This window comes from Dromiciops gliroides, chromosome 4, assembly GCF_019393635.1.
Source record: "Dromiciops gliroides isolate mDroGli1 chromosome 4, mDroGli1.pri, whole genome shotgun sequence".
Lineage (NCBI taxonomy): Eukaryota > Metazoa > Chordata > Mammalia > Microbiotheria > Microbiotheriidae > Dromiciops > Dromiciops gliroides.
In genome coordinates, this window is record NC_057864.1 from 494481873 (window position 1) to 494497417 (window position 15545).

General features: G+C 51.1%; 1 protein-coding gene across 1 annotated transcript in view; it reads left to right on the top strand.

Annotated features, from left to right (window-relative positions):
* Positions 1-15545, top strand: part of C4H21orf58 (chromosome 4 C21orf58 homolog) — a 25140-nt gene continuing 9595 nt past the window's right edge. Inside the window, exons 1-9 of the mRNA XM_044003663.1 lie at positions 1-103; positions 1213-1289; positions 1757-1817; positions 3813-3889; positions 5768-5929; positions 9333-9444; positions 9991-10127; positions 11721-11947; positions 12873-12940. Coding sequence (XP_043859598.1) covers positions 1-103; positions 1213-1289; positions 1757-1817; positions 3813-3889; positions 5768-5929; positions 9333-9444; positions 9991-10127; positions 11721-11947; positions 12873-12918 — 1002 coding nt within the window. The 3' untranslated portion in view covers positions 12919-12940. The remainder of the gene's footprint in view (positions 104-1212; positions 1290-1756; positions 1818-3812; positions 3890-5767; positions 5930-9332; positions 9445-9990; positions 10128-11720; positions 11948-12872; positions 12941-15545) is intronic.

Consider the following 15545-nt stretch of genomic DNA (forward strand, 5'->3'; position numbering starts at 1 on the left):
ATGCAGGCCATGAATAAAACCCTTGCTCACAGCCCAGCAGCCCAGGTGGTGGCCACAGATGGTCAGCACCCACCAGCGCTCAGTGGCTCCTGCCTGGCAGAAGGTCAACCTCGTTTGTAGGCTCCTGAGTGTTCCCGGGAGCCATGCCCTGGTTTCCAGACTGGGCTTCTTCTCCAGTCTTTTACTCTTCATCATTCTCTTCTCCCCACTCAAGCAAGGGACAGTTTGGTTTGTTTTTTCTAAGAGGAACAAGCCAGCCTAAAATCTCCCTCCCTCTGGCTTTTTGTGTGTGTGTGTGTGTGTGTGAGGCAATTGGGGTTAAGTGACTTGCCCAGGGTCGCACAGCTAGCAATTATTAAGTGTCTGAGGTCAGATTTGAACTCAGGTCCTCCTGAATCCAGGGCCGGTGCTCTATCCACTGCGCCACCTAGCTGCCCCTCCTCCGTCTGGCTTTGAAGGCAGGGCTCAGTGGGATTTCTAAGTGTGGGTGGGCTTGTGGTACAGAGGAAAGAGACTGGACCTGTAGTTTGAGGATGTGGGTTCAAATCCCAACTCCTCTCCTCTCTGATGTACTGGGCGCCCCAAGTGTGGGAGATACAAGTACAAGGAATGAAAGGGTCCCTGTTCTCCAGGGGCTCACCGTCTAATGGGGGAGGGGTTTGGCCTGAGGCCTTTGGTGATTTCTTCTTGGCAAAGGGGCTAATGGGAAGTGACCACCTTCCTGGCCATCAGGTATATGTACCTAGGAGTTGAACAAGCCCTCCCGGCCCTGCCTGGACCTCCTAGCAGCCAACAAAGGGGATTGTTTGAAGGGGCTGTGATGAAGGACCAGTTGGCATTTCCTTGCAATACCCTGTGATAGGAAGAAGGAAGCGTCAGAAATCCCAGACCTGGAGCTGGGAGGGACCTGAGGTCAAAGTCGATTTGCTCATTTTATACAGGAGGAGACTGAGAGCCAGGCTAAGGAGGTGACTTGGCCCAGGTCACTTGGCTGGAAAGCAGGGATTCAAACCCGGTCTTCGTACTCCCAAATCGGGGAGGACTCTTTCCACTGGAGGCCATGGCCTCTCCTCTGAGCCTTAGAATGATCATTATCACCTCTATTTTACATAAGAGAAAGTGAGGCTCTGATGCAGACAGAGCCACCAGCCCAGGGGCCCAGTTTGCCTCTTTCTTCCATACCTCTGTGGTGTGGGTGTGCCCTCTGCCCAGCGGGCATCACAGCATCTCATTCATGCTTCCCAAGTTTCTGTGACCAAGGAAGTCACTCCCCAGTGGCCAAACTGGTGGCAAGTGTGTCCCAGTGTGCCTAGGCTGGTGCTCAGGTCACAGACAATAGGGTCATTCTAGCTCTGAGAGTGATCACCTCTGTGCCAGCACATGGCATTGAAGGACAGTGCCCGGGGAGGTTGGCTTAGCACCTTTTGAAGGGGCTGCTGTTCTGGAAGGTTCTTGGAAAGCCGGGCAAGCAGGACAGGTGGAAGGGAGGTGACCAGGAACAGCTCTGCTCTGGACTTGTGGTGCCACCTCTTTCCTCCCCCTCTGAGACAGTTTGTGCATACCAAATGACCTGTCAGGTGCCCCTCTTCGTTATCCAGGCCACCCTCCACAGGGGCTCCAAGCTTCCCCCAATGCAGCAAGGCCCTGACATGAAAAGCTGAAGAGCCCTTGCATCCTTCCTGTGTTCTAAGTGTGTGCCCGAGGTGACACATTCCATGGGGAGGGGGGCCCCTCATGTCATGTTCTCTGTCCACAGAAACTCGAGGCTGAACGAGAAAACATGGAAGACAATCTGGAGCGGTCCCTCACTGGCCCAAGTAAGGGTGGCCTCTGCCCGCCCCCCCATCCCCCCTCCCTGCCCCAGGGTCTTGCTCTATCAACCATTCAACCACCCATGATCCATTGAAGTTGCTCCTCAGAGACATTGTTTGTTGATAGAGTTGTAGGTTGTGTCTGTGCCAGTCACAAGATTGCTGAGGTTAACAAGGCCAGGATCACTCAGGAAACTAGGAGGATGAACAACTAATTGATGCTTTTCATGGAAGTCCAGCCCTGCCCCCATCTTTTACATGTGCATGTGTTTTTACAATTATATTGGGGTTATGAGAGGTAATAGGGTCCAGTGGGGAGAGACCTGCCCTTTGAACCAGGGAGAACTGACCACTGACCCCTGACCCCTGCTGGCTGTGGGACACTGGGCAGGTCATTTAACTTCCCAGGGTTCCCAGCAACCCTCCACCACTCCAAGTCACCAGCATTGGAAGAGAGAATTTCCCTCACCTGGGAGTTCTCAATGAAATACCTGATCCTGTGGTTCTCCCCCTCTCTATGGACTGTGAGCCCATGAAAACAAGGAAAACTTTGGTTTTGTCTTTGTGTCCTCAGCTGCCCCCAGTGCCAGGCACCAAATGGGCGCTTAATTGATGCTTGTTGTACTGTATGGCATTGCATTGCATTGTATTGAATTTGGTGTTGTGTTGTGTTGAATTTGTGTTGTGTTGAATTTGAATTGTGTTATGTGGTATTTGTATGCTATGGTATTGTATCTCATTGTATTGTATTGAATTTGTGTTATGTTTATTTACGTTGTGTTTTGTTAAATTTGTGTTGTGTTGTATTGAATCTGTGGTATGTTGCATTGAATTTGTGTTATGTTGTATTTGTTGTGTTTTGTTAAATTTGTGTTGTATTGAATTTGTGGTGTGTTGCATTTGAATTGATTGTGTTATGTGGTGTTTGTATTGTATGGTATTGTATTGCATTGGGTTGTGTTTTGTTGAATTTGTTGTGTTGTGTTGGTGTTATGTTGTATTTGTATTGTGATGTATTTTAATTGTATTGTGTGGTGTGGTGTTTGTATTCTGTGGTACTGTATTGTGTTGGGTTGTATTGAATTTGTGTTGTTGCATTTGAATTGGTTGTGTTATATGGTGTTTGTACTGTATAGTATTGTATTGCATTGTGTTGTGTTTTGTTGAATTTGTGTTGTGTTGGGGCAGCTAGGTGGTGCAGTGGATAGAGCACTGGACCTGGAGTCAGGAATACCTGAGTTCAAATTCGGCTTGACCCTTACTAACTGTGTGACCCTGGGCAAGTCACTTAACCCTCATTGCCCTGCAAAAAAAAAAGGAATTACACCCTCTTGCACACAAAAGCAATTAGAATAAGATGGTAGTTTATTTCAGGGCTGAGGAAGGGAAGGGAAACCATGAAAGAAGTCCTTGGACTTCTCATGGGGAGAAAGGCATAAAGAGAGTGGCTCCGAGATACCAATCTCCTTGAGCAGGAGACAGGCAGGTGCTTTTATAGAGGACTGATGGGGGTGACCACCTGACTGTGGAAAGTTCCCTTACTGAGGGAGGACCATCCCCCACTGGTGGTGGCTGGGGGAGTTGGGTGAGGGGTGGCTGTGGATCCATCTCTCCTCAGGACACAAAGGAAGCAGGCACACCCAATCTTATCTCCCCAGGGGTGAGGGAGACTAGAATGAAGGGTGGAGGTCCCGGAGCTAGCTCAGTCCCATCTGGTTCCACTTCTCTCTTTAGGTGTGTCTGTCCTTTGGATTAGTTTTTCAAGGAGAAGTTTCTTTGATGTGCCCCAGAGAACTTCTGGGGTTCTCTGGGCCCATAACATATTTGTGTTGTGATGTATTTTAGTTGTATTGTGTGGTGTGGTGTTTGTATTCTGTGGTACTGTATTGCGTTGGGTTATATTGAATTTGTGTTGTGTTGCATTTGAATTGTGTCATGTTGTGTAGTACAGCATTATGCCTTAGGAAGTGCTTTGCCTGTCCCTGCCTTGTTTTCTCCCAGGAAGCTATGATGGAGGTGATGATGGAGGCCTACAGAGTGCCCTGAGAAGAAGGCAGGACCTCCTGCACAAACTCCGGGTATGCTGGGATGCTCCCAGGGGTCGCACCATCCCAGGAGCACAGAGGCTAGTGCTGGAGGGGACCTGGGTGGGGAGACTGAGGAAGAAACACTTGAAGTGGCCTGGCCCCAGCTCTGCTGTGGACTTCTGTGTGACCTGGGCCCTAGAAAGACTTTCAGAGACCATCTGAGTCAAAGCCCCTCATTGGACAGATGAGGGAACTGAGGCCCAGCCTCAGTACCTCTGGGGTCCTTGGTTTGGCCCAGTGGACAGAGCTCTGGGCTGGGAGGCTCCAGGAGACACAAACCACATAAGTCTCTTCACTTCTGCCTCACAAAATGGAGATAACAGCAGCACCTGCATCTCAGGGTTGTTGTGAAGACAAGTGCTCATTCCCTTTCCCTTCCTCTCCCCTTGGCGGTGGGCTGTGGGAGGACTGGTAGTTGATAGAGGCCCACAAAGGCTTCTTCCTCCTGGCATTCCCAGCCTGAAGCTTCCCCTGGTTCCCCATTAGGCTTTGCCCAGGCTAGCCCAGGCCTGCACTCGCTCCCTCCTGATCTTGGCATCCTGGCAGCCCTGGCTCCCTCCAGACTCGCGTTGGAGGTGCCTTCCTCCAGCCGCCGTGATTGCTTGTGGCGGATGCCTTGGTGATAGCTGCACACATACACAGGGCTGAGTAGATGTGTCCTGTTATCTCCCCTGGCCACACTACTGATGATGGCATTTGATACAATGCTTTAAAATCTGCAGAGGGGGCAGCTAGGTGGTGCAGTGGATAGAGCACCGGCCCTGGAGTCAGGAGGACCTGAGTTCAAATCTGGCCTCAGACACTTAACACTTAACTAGCTGTGTGACCCTAGGCAAGTCACTTAACCCTAATTGCCTCACCAAAAAAAAAATCTACAGAGCATTTTGCCTGTGATCCCAATTCTCCTGGGCACTAGGGCTATTATTCCCATTCTACAGAGGAGAAAACAGAAGCAGACAGAAGTGAAGTGACCTTCCCAGGGTCACAGAACCAGTACTGCGGCCTGACTCCAAGTCAGGTCTTCCTGACTCCAAGTTCAATACTCTATCCACTGGACCTCCTAGCCGTCCCACAATTCACTCTGTACCTACCTCAGTGTCTGGTATGAAGTAGGCGCCCAATAAGTACTTGTTAATGGACCAATTGATTATTGAAGGTACCAGGAGTTGGCAAAGTGTTTTGGTTCATAGTCAAAGCATATTTGAGACACCAGTTTTCAAAATATTCCAATAAGATCCTCACCAAAGTGGTCTTGAACATAATAAGGCAGTTGAGTGACACAGAGAACAGGGTGCTGGACCTAGAGTTAGGAAGACTCGAATTCAAATTCTGCCTCAGACACTTATTAGCTATGACTAGCATGTCACTTTGTGGCTGTCTGCCTCAATTTCCTTCTCCGTAAAATAACCTCCACCTCATAGACCAGTTGTGAGGATTGAGTGCAGTTATATTGGTAAAGTTCTTTGCCGGGAAGGGAAGGGAGAAGGGAAAATGGAATAAGCACTAATAATAATGCCCACCATGGCTCAGACACTACACCAAGCACTTTACAAATGTTACCTGGTTTGATTTCCCATCAAGTTCTTTCTAAATCTGAGCTCTTCTTATTTCATCTTGCTTTGATCATTCAGGAAGTTCTTGCCATTCCCCTGGGTCCTTGTTAGCAATCAGTTACTATTACTACCAATAGCCAGCATTTATAGAATGCGGACGATGGGCCAGGTTCGAATCCCACCTCAGACAGTTACGAGCTGTATAAGCATAGGAAGGTCCCTTCCAGAACTATGTCTGTGACTCTCTGAGGGCTCCCCTGTCCTCAATCTCCCTTCTAGCCAAGTGCTGTCCTGCCTTTTCTGCCTGGTTTTGCAGGAGCAGCACCTTCTCGAAGAGCTCTCTGGGCCCTATGCCTGGAGTGGGAACCACAGGAGAAGTTACAGGCCAGAGGTGCCCCCAGAGGTGCCCCCTGTCCAGATCTACCCACCCTTCCCTGCAGGGCCTCAGCCAGAGAGGCCCAGGATCATCCAACAGACGGTAAGAAGACATTGCTCTCCCCCAGACTCAGACCATAGCGACCCCAGGGCCTTGAATGCATTTCCCAGTGATGGCTCCAATCTGTCTTTCTGGGGCTCTGCAGAAGAATTAGGAGAGCCTCCAGACAGAGGCCAGAATAGGGGTGAAAGGAAGAGCTGTGGTTATGGTGTGAGCCTTCTCTTCTCCCTGGGCTAGGGCTGCTGCACAACTCTGACAAGTTGGGGGTACCAGTGGGGGTAGCCATGTGGCTATAACTCACGCTCAGGGTCCTAGTGTAAGCCTGGGGAGAATACACTCCCACCACTAACAACCTCAGATCCTGAGTCTCTGCCCTTGAGCTTCCTATGGGAAGAAGCCAGACAAAAGGCACCATTAACTCTTTTTTAAAAAGTATTTTATTATTTTCCAGTTACATGTAAGTATATTTTTTAACATTTATCTTCACAGGATTTTCAGTTCCAAATTTTTCTCCCACCCTCCCTTTCCTCCTCCCTCCCCAAGATGGAAAGCAGTCTGATATAGGTTATATATGTACAATCACATTAAACATATAGAAATATGACATTAATTAATATGACATTAGTCATCTTGTGAAAGAAGAATCAGAGTACAAGGGGAAAACCTCAAAAAAAGAAGGAAAAAAAACAGTACAAAAGAAGAAACAGTATGGTTTAATCTGCATTCAGAATCTACACTTCTTTTTTCTGGATGTTGAGAACATTTTCTATCATGGGTTATTTGAAACTGTTCTGGATCATTGCCCTGCTGAGAAAAGCCAAGTCTATCACCATTGTATATCACACAGTGTTGCTGTTACTATGTACAACGTTCTCCTGGTTCTGCTCCTCTCAGTCAGCATCAGTTCATGTAAGTCCTTCCAGGTTTCTCTGAACTCCTCCTGCTCATTGTTTCTTACAGCACAATAATATTCCATTACATTCATATGCCACAACTTGTTTACCCATTCCCCTATTGATGGGCATTCCCTAGATTTCCAATTCTTTGCCACCACAAAGAGCTGCTATAAATATTTGTGTACATGTGGGTTCTTTTCTGTCCTCTATGATCTCTTTGGGATACAGTCCTAGCAGTGGTACCACTGGGTCAAAGGGTATGAACAGTCCCATAGCCCTTTGGGCATAGTTCTAAATTGCTCTCCAGAATGGTTGGATCAGTTCACAGCTCCACCAACAATGCATTAATGACCATTAACTCTTGATTTTTTTTTTGTGGGGCAGTGGGGGTTAAGTGACTTGCCCAAGGTCACACAGCTAGTAAGTGTCAAGTGTCTGAGGCTGGATTTGAACTCAGGAACTCCTGAATCCAGGGCAGGTGCTTTAGCCACCTAGCCGCCCCCCCATTAACTCTTTTTTTTTTTTTTTTTTTTTTAGTGAGGCAATTGGGGTTAAGTGACTTGCCCAGGGTCACACAGCTAGTTAAGTATTAAGTGTCTGAGGCCGGATTTGAACTCAGGTACTCCTGACTCCAGGGCCGGTGCTCTATCCACTGCGCCATCTAGCTTCCCCCCCCCCCCATTAACTCTTAATCAGAACTGCTAATGCGAAGACAATCAAGAAAAGTAAAAAGATACCTCGACACCCATCAAGCTGGTGCCTCTGCATGCAGTGCCTGCAGGAGGACAATGGGTACGCTCATAGCTCTGGCCGTGGGCCTTCCTCCCTCTGCTTACACAACAGGTCACTGAGAGCCAGCCACTTCTCTTCTGGGGTCTTTCAGCCAAACAGAACAGACCTTTCTCTGGCTGGGCTCTGAGGAGTTTCTATTTCTTGGACAGTAGATAACAGCTCCAAGGAGGCAAAGGTAGAATCGACTTTTCCAAGTAGCAAAGATATTCCTCTCTGCAGGAGAAGGTGGCACAGACTGAGATTTTCCTGTGGCCCAGCTCCCAAGACTCTTCACACCCACTCAGGGGTCTGCTCTTGGCCAGCTGTACCTCTCCAAAGCAGGATTCCTTGTGCCTTATGTTGTGGAGCCACCAACAGGCAACATACACTTATCCCCTAGTCACTAAACAACTTGAGCTATCGAGGTTTTCCAGCTTCTAATGTTAATGTGCTCCTGTCAACCATATATAGATTAAGTGGGGAGGGGGGAGAAGACCCTGGACCAAACTTACTCTGAATGAGTGCTCCTGTTTCTGCAACAAGCACCCCTGTTCATGTCCCTACCAACAAGACTGTTCCCATCAGAAAGGGACGCTGCCCCACGGTGACAGCAGTAAGCACTGACTATGGCGTCGCCGGACTGGGGGGCTGGAAGAGGCCCTGGTGGCTGCTGGCCCGCCTGATTCATGAGAGGAGTGCACACTGTGCCTGCATTGCGGTGCTCCCTCCAGGGGAGAAGCTTCCCATCACCTCCTAAACATCCCATCCCACTGTGGACGTTGGAACTCTTGGAAAGGTTTTGTCACCTGACCTCTTGGCAGTCCTCCTACCCCCCCACCCCCCACTGCTCCTGGTCCTGTCCTCTGGGGCAGATCTGATCTCTTCCACAGAGCAACAACTCTTCGAATATTTCAAGACGGCTCTCTCTCCTCCCTCTGGAGTTTTCTCTTCTCCAGTGGGAAGATTCCCAATTCCTTCCATTGATCCTCATATAATCGCCTTTGAAAATCAGCAAGCAGTGGATTAAGTGCCTTCTATGTGCCAGGCAGTGGGTATGCCGAAGCAAAACGCTGGGGAGGGGGGGTGGCTTGTGTTCTGCTGGGGAACAACAGGTGCACCTTTAAGGAAACAAAACAGAAGGGAAGTAAATGCAAAGTCACTGAGGCGGTGCTTCAGCGTGGACATTCATCAGTCTTACTACCTATAAGGAAACAAGAGGAAACAAGCCAGTCACTGTCCAGCAGGATCTTCCCTTCTCCTGGGGCTGGGGGAGTGGGGACGTCAGGCTTTCCTGAGACCCCTGGGACCGGTCCTCTGGGTCCGTGCTTCCTACCTGAGGTCAGCAGCCTGCGGCAAAACGACAAAGGATGGGCAGGGGCACCGAGTGGGGGCAGCTGTCCTGGGAGGGGCAGACGAGAGGGGGAGGAACTGGCCCCTCCCGGTGTGGGAGGGTAGCCTGAAAAGAGCTGGGCCTTCCCATGCTGCTCTGCTCGCTGGAAGCAGGAGACATGGGAGGGTCGTACTCAGGGTCGGGCGTGAAGCCCAGCTCGGCCACTCCCCGCCTCCTCTCGGGGCCTCAGCTCCTCCACTGTGACACTCTAAATGCTGGCTCCGGCTCTGGGGTCAGTCTTCTAACCATTATGTTACCCTAACACGGGGCGGGGGGGGGGGCGGTGCAGAGCCAGCAACAGCGGGATCGGAGATAGAAGCTTACGGAGAAGGATGGGAGGGGGCAGAACCCTTCCTGTGAACCGCTCTGACAAGCTGAGCCCTCCTAGGTACCCCAGCCACCGGCAACCATCATCCAGCAGCTGCCTCAGCAGCCCCTCATCACGCAGATCCCCCCAGCCCAGGCCTACCCTGCCCCAAGGTCGGGAAGCATCAAGGAAGGTGAGCTGCCTCCTGGCCATCTCTACCCTGCTTTCTCTTCTCTTCCCCGTCCTCTCCCTCTCCTTCTCTCTCCCCCTGTCCCTCTTTCTCTCTTACTCTCAATCTCTGTCTCTGTCCCTGTCCCTCTGTCTCTGTCTCTGTGCCTCTCTGTCTCTGTCTTTGTCTCTCTGTCTCTGTCTTTGTCCCTCTGTCTCTGTCCCTCTGTCTCTCTCTGTCTCTGTCCCTCTGTCTCTGTCCGTCTCTGTCTCTGTCTGTCTCTGTCCCTCTGTCTCTGTCTCTGTCTGTCTCTGTCCCTCTGTCTCTGTCTCTCTTTGTCTCTGTTTTTCTCTCTCTGTCTCTGTCCCTCTGTCTCTGTCTCTGTCCCTCTGTCTCTGTCCCTCTGTCTCTGTCTGTCTCTGTCTCTCTTTGTCTCTGTTTTTCTCTCTCTGTCTCTGTCCCTCTGTCTCTGTCTGTCTCTGTTCCTCTGTCTCTGTCCCTCTGTCCCTCTTCCTCTGTCTCTGTCTCTCTCTGTCTCTGGCCTTGACTCTGGGGTCTCTCTTTTTTCAGACATGGTGGAGATGATGCTGATGCAGAATGCCCAAATGCACCAGATCGTTATGCAGAATATGATGCTGAGAGTCTTACCGCCCACAGCTTCTCGGGCCCATGAAGTGATGGCGCCCTGGCTTGGGTCTGCTCAGCAGGTAGGCTTGCAGGAGAGGCTCAGCCAGGACAGGTAAGGACAAGAAGGGATGAGTGGGAAGGCCCCTACCCCTGTCTGCATGCTGGGGGCCTCAAGGGTGCCCTGGCAGATAATCTGAGCGTGGGAGCAGCCCTGCCCGGCCTGGGGGCTGCCTCACGCTCCCATGCAGACTGGCTGAGGGGGCCCCTCCTTTCCCGGGAGCTCAGAGTTGGGCCGGTCAGTGACCAGGGCCTAGTGGTCAGCACTCTCCAGAGCCTGGTCTTGCTCCCTGAGGATCGGCCTAAGGAGTGGCCTCTCTGGCTAACTGCAGGAAGTGGCCTGCTGAGCCAAGCCACAGACAGGATCCCTCTTCAGAGCAAAGTAACCCTCAGCCTCAGACATCTTCTTCTCTCCCCATTATTCTCCAGGCACTCATATGGTCCCCTGAATTCTCCTGACCTCCTGCGGCAGGTGGTTCCATTCCCTTCTCTCCATACTTGTCCCCTCCCTCTCCCACAAACATTTTGGGGGCTGCCTCTTGCATACAATCAAGACTATATCAAATGGTAGGAAAATTCCTTAAAGGGCCAGATGTGGGGGTGGGGGTAGAATTAATTATTGGGGCCAGCTCTCTGAACATTGCATCCCCCCGCAATTCCTTTTCCCAGGGAAACCTCTGTGTCTGCAAGTGGGGTAGTCCCCTAACCCCCTAACCCCACCTGGGACACTTCCTAGCTGTGTGACCCTGGGCAAGCCCCTGAAACACTGTCAGCCTCAGTTTTCTCATCTGTAAAAGAGCTCTCACTGTTAGGTTTCTGAGAGGCTTAAATGAGAAGATGTCTGTAAGATGCTTCCAAAGCCCAAGTGCTCAATAAAGAGGAACGTTTTTAACCCAGCTGAACTCAGGATGTTGTTAGGAAGCACCTGCTCTGTGTCAGGAGCCTCACCAGACCGCCTGCTTACAAAGACAAAAACAAAACGGCCCTACGGCCTACGGTCACCTTGAGTCTACAGGACACGGCTCTTCCCTCCAAGTTTAAGGATGCCAGCTCGTGAGCAGCAGATGGGCCTGCACTGGGCTGCTCGGACCCAGGGTCCATGACAGGAAGGGCCATTGGCTCACAGTGTAGAGGTGGACAGAGCCTGCCAGGCCGCTGAGGTCTCAACAGTATTTACCAGAAATCCCATCTCTTCCGACCTAGTAGTGGTGTCCTCACACTCTCCCGTGACAGTGGAGGACACTGAGGCTCACACCCAGAGCCGCATAGGTAGGATCAAAGGTTCACAGGCTGAGAGCTAGAAGGGATTACAGGTACCCTCCAAGTTGAGCCCTCCTGCCTCAGGGCACCCGGAGATGAACCCAGATGCCCAAAGTCTCCAGAGGCTCAGAGAAGGGCCACCGGCCTGTCCTCCCTCCTGTCGTGCAGCTCCCAACAAAGCCCTTCCCTTCCTCCCTTCTCAGCCTCCCCTTGGCTTAGCCGAGCCACCCGGAGTGACGCCACACTGGCTCTGGCCCTCACTCCTCCTGGGTAAACCTTTTACCTGCTGCAAGAAAAGGGGGTTTTGAGGACCTTTGGGACCACCCTTGACCATTTGGGTCATTTTCTGTGTTAAGGACCCACAGTGCGTGTTGCGAGCTGAAAAGCCCAGGGCCTCCTCAGTCCACCATCATCACCACTACAGCCCCCCAGGCCTCCAGGCTCTCCCAGCGGCCCTGCCCCCAGTGGGCTACCCCGTTTGGCCTTCCCTGCTTCCAGCCCAGACCATGACCCAGGCCCCAGGCCTCCAGCCCGCCATCCGGCACGTGATGGGGCCCACAACCACCATGCCTGCCCTCAACACGTAAGTGCTGACTGTGGGAGCTCCCGCCCTGGGAAATGGGGGGCATTGCCTCATTTGGGGGATCTATCCCCTGGTCCATGTCCCCTCATTCGCTGGCTCTTGTGAGGCAGGAGGGGAAGCATACAGGGGTCAGCTATTAGCCCAGCATTTCTAGAGCAAAAGCCAGATGTAGACTAGGGGTCCTAGGTTTGAATCCCTGCTTCCCTATCTGTTCCTCAGTAGACACTAGAAGGTCAGTCTTTACACTTGCCTCTGGCATTTCCTTGAGGCAAATTGTTGGCCTGGCAAACACTGCCCTTTGAGAGCCTGGTTCCCCTCTCTGAAACAGGGGTCAGTAGAGCTGGAGACCTGCTTCCCAGGGCGCTCAGCTTTAGTGTGAGGGAGCATCTGTTCCCATCAGTGCAGCCTGGGTGCCCTGAGCCTCAGTTTCCCCCTCAGTCATAATTAAGACTGACATTTATATCCCAAAGCGTCTACAGACCCCATCTCCTTGGAGTTCTCCATAGTGGCCCTGTGAAGTGGGCACCACAGCGATGGGGATGAAGCTGAGGCCCAGAGACATGAGAGAACTTGCCCACAGCTTCACGGCTGTAAGTGGCAGTGGCAGGCTTTGCACCCGCCTCTCTCCTGACTGCAAGTCCTGCTCGAACTCCTTAACATTCCATGGTAAAATCAGGGGCTCCAGGTCCTTGAGGCAAGAGGCAGGCACAGGGAGGAGGAAGAGGAGGAGGAAGGCTTAGTATATGCCACCTCCGCCCTGGGCCTAGTCAGCTTCAATGGCTTAGATGCCGGGTGATGAGGCATGCAATGGAGATAGTTCTTAGACTGTCAAAGGCTCATTCACCTGGCCAAGCCAGAGGGGGCAGGAGAACCCAGAGGCAACCAAGGACAGGGCAACTTATGGTTTGGTTTGCTTTCTTTTAAGGGTGGTGTCCAATGGGGGCCTCCCGGGTCTGCCCCCAGGCTTGTAAGCCTTGTGGGTCTCTGACACTGGTAAGTAGCCCAGAATCTTCATTGTTACTCACAAAAGTCAGACAAAGAACAGGCAAAATACCTTCAACTGAGCATTTAGTAAGCACCTCCTGTGTACCCAGCACCATGCTAGGGGCTAGGGAAACAAAAGCAGAGGGAAAGCACCCCTCCCCTCTCGCAGCTGTCTCTCACAAGGAACCCTGCTCCTTGCTCAAGGCACCTTCCTGGACACTCTGAGCAAGTCTAGATTCCCGAAAGGGGCCACATCTTCACCATCTCCCTCCTTTGCCAATGGGTAGGATCCTATGTCTGCATCACCTCGGGGCTCCATCCCCTTGGGCAGAGGTAGCTACTTGTGGAAAGCCCGGCCTGCTCTGATGGCCATTGGTGGGCAAGGTCACTGGTCTGGAAGGTCCTCAGACTAAGGAGAAGGAAGATGGGACCACGCTTCAGTGATGAATGTATCTGGGCAGTGGGTCTCCTAGTGCTCACCTTCTCGATGGGTGGGGCAGGGGCGGGGGCAGAATGGTGGATCCCACATTATAGAAAAGAACCCTCCTGGGCAAGCACAGCTCCTAGATGATCAAGTCCCTGTCCCTGACCAGCTCAGTGGGGTCACAGGCCAGATATTTTCCTTCTCCTGCAGATGAAGAAACCTAGGCCCAGAGAGGTGAGATGCCCGAGGGCACAGGGATGCCCGAGGGCACAGTGATAGGGGTGCTGAGGGTACAGTGAGCTGTAGAACCAACATTGGATCATTGGCCTTGTCACACTACCCCCTGACCTAGGGGATGAGGGTATTTGGGGGAGACTAGCTCTTCTGGTGTGAGGGTTGTTCATCCACCTTTGCTGTCCACCTGATTCACCCAGCTCTCACCTATGGCTCCAGCAAGCTTTAGCATGTGCAGCAGCCACAGCCCAGGAAACCATTTTGGCAGATGGGCTAAACCAGGTTGAGAGTAATCAAGGGGGGGGGGGGGAAGCTAGGTGGCACAGTGGATAGAGTACTGGCCCTAGAGTCAGGAGTACCTGAGTTCAAATTCGGCCTCAGACACTTGACACTTACTAGCTGTGTGACCCTGGGCAAGTCACTTAACCCCAATTGCCTCACTAAAAAAAAAAAAAAATTGAGAGTAATCAAGGGATCTCAAATCTAGGGGTGAGTTAGGGGCAGTCCACCCCACACATGTGAAGATTCCCCCAGTGGAATGGGCAGATGAGAACAATTTGTTCCAATGACCATGAAGACAGCTGAAGCAGGTGATGTGGGGCACAGAGAGCTTGGTCAACCATCAGAGATGCCAAGTTCATCCACTGCATCCTGAGCCATCTCCAGTTATTCTGATTTTTGTCCTGCCAATGGACTCTGATGACTCCAGAAGAAAGGGTGAGGCCACCTTTGGACAACTCTGCCTCACTTAAATCCAATTTATGTGCCAATCGAAAGACATCATCCATACCACTTTGCCATTGGTTCCTAACCCAAAGTCCTGTGGCAACAGGCAAGTGACAAAGCAGCAGGTGTGGATACACTGAGAGCTGGAGTCACAACCTTGCACACAGGCGGCCCAGGCCATGAGGTCATCTTCTCACTGGAAGCAGTAGTGGGATTCCTCACCTCTGTGAGGAAGGGGCTAGAAAAGGTGTTCTAAAAACTGTCCACTTACCCAATCCTGGCCTGATTACTATAGCAGGTGGGGATCCCATCATGCGGTTGAAACACTCAAAAAAAAAAATGTACAAAAACTCTGCAAAGATAATTCCAGTCACCATCGGTACATGGAATATGCGCACACTGATGGACAACATGAAATCGAGGAGACCCAAAAGATGAACAGCTCTTGTTGTGAGAGAACTCAGCAGGTATTGCATCCAAATAGCAGTCCTGAGTGCAACAAGGCTGGCAAATGAAGGCCAGCTCACTGAAGTCAGAGCCGGATACACACTTTTCTGGAGTGACTGCAGTGAAAGGGAGCGCTATCTGGTGTAGATGTTGCCTTCAAAGCTAATCTAGTCAACAAGCCTGTATTCTTCCCAAAAGGAGTGAGTGACAGGCTCATGACAAAGTGATTGCCACTTGCAGGAAAACACCACGCCACCATCATCAGTGCCTATGCTCCCACCATGACAAACCCTGATGAGGTCAAAGAAAAACTTTATGAAGACCTGGAGCCAATGTGCCAAAAGAGAAGCTTATAATTCTGGGTGACTTCAATGCTAGTGAAGGCTCAGACTACCAGACATGCCAGGGAGTCCTTGGGAGGAATGGAGGTAGAAAGAACAGCAACAGTCACTTACTACTGAAGACTTGTGCATCTCATGACCTTCTCATCACCAACAGTGTCTTCTGTTTACCTAAATGCAAAAAAACTTCATGGATGTACCTTCACAGCAAACATTGGCACCTAATAGACAAAGTGATTGTAAGGAGAAGAGACAGACAGGATGTGAGAGTGACAAAGGTGATGTGTGGTGCAGAACACTGAACTGATCATGAACTTGTCCTCTGAAAACTAAATATTCATATTCAACAAAAGCAGCAGCCCCAAGGCAAAATAGCTACAAGAAGACTTAACGTCAACAGATTAGAGCACTTCTCTGAGAGGAAGCAATTTGTTGCTAATTT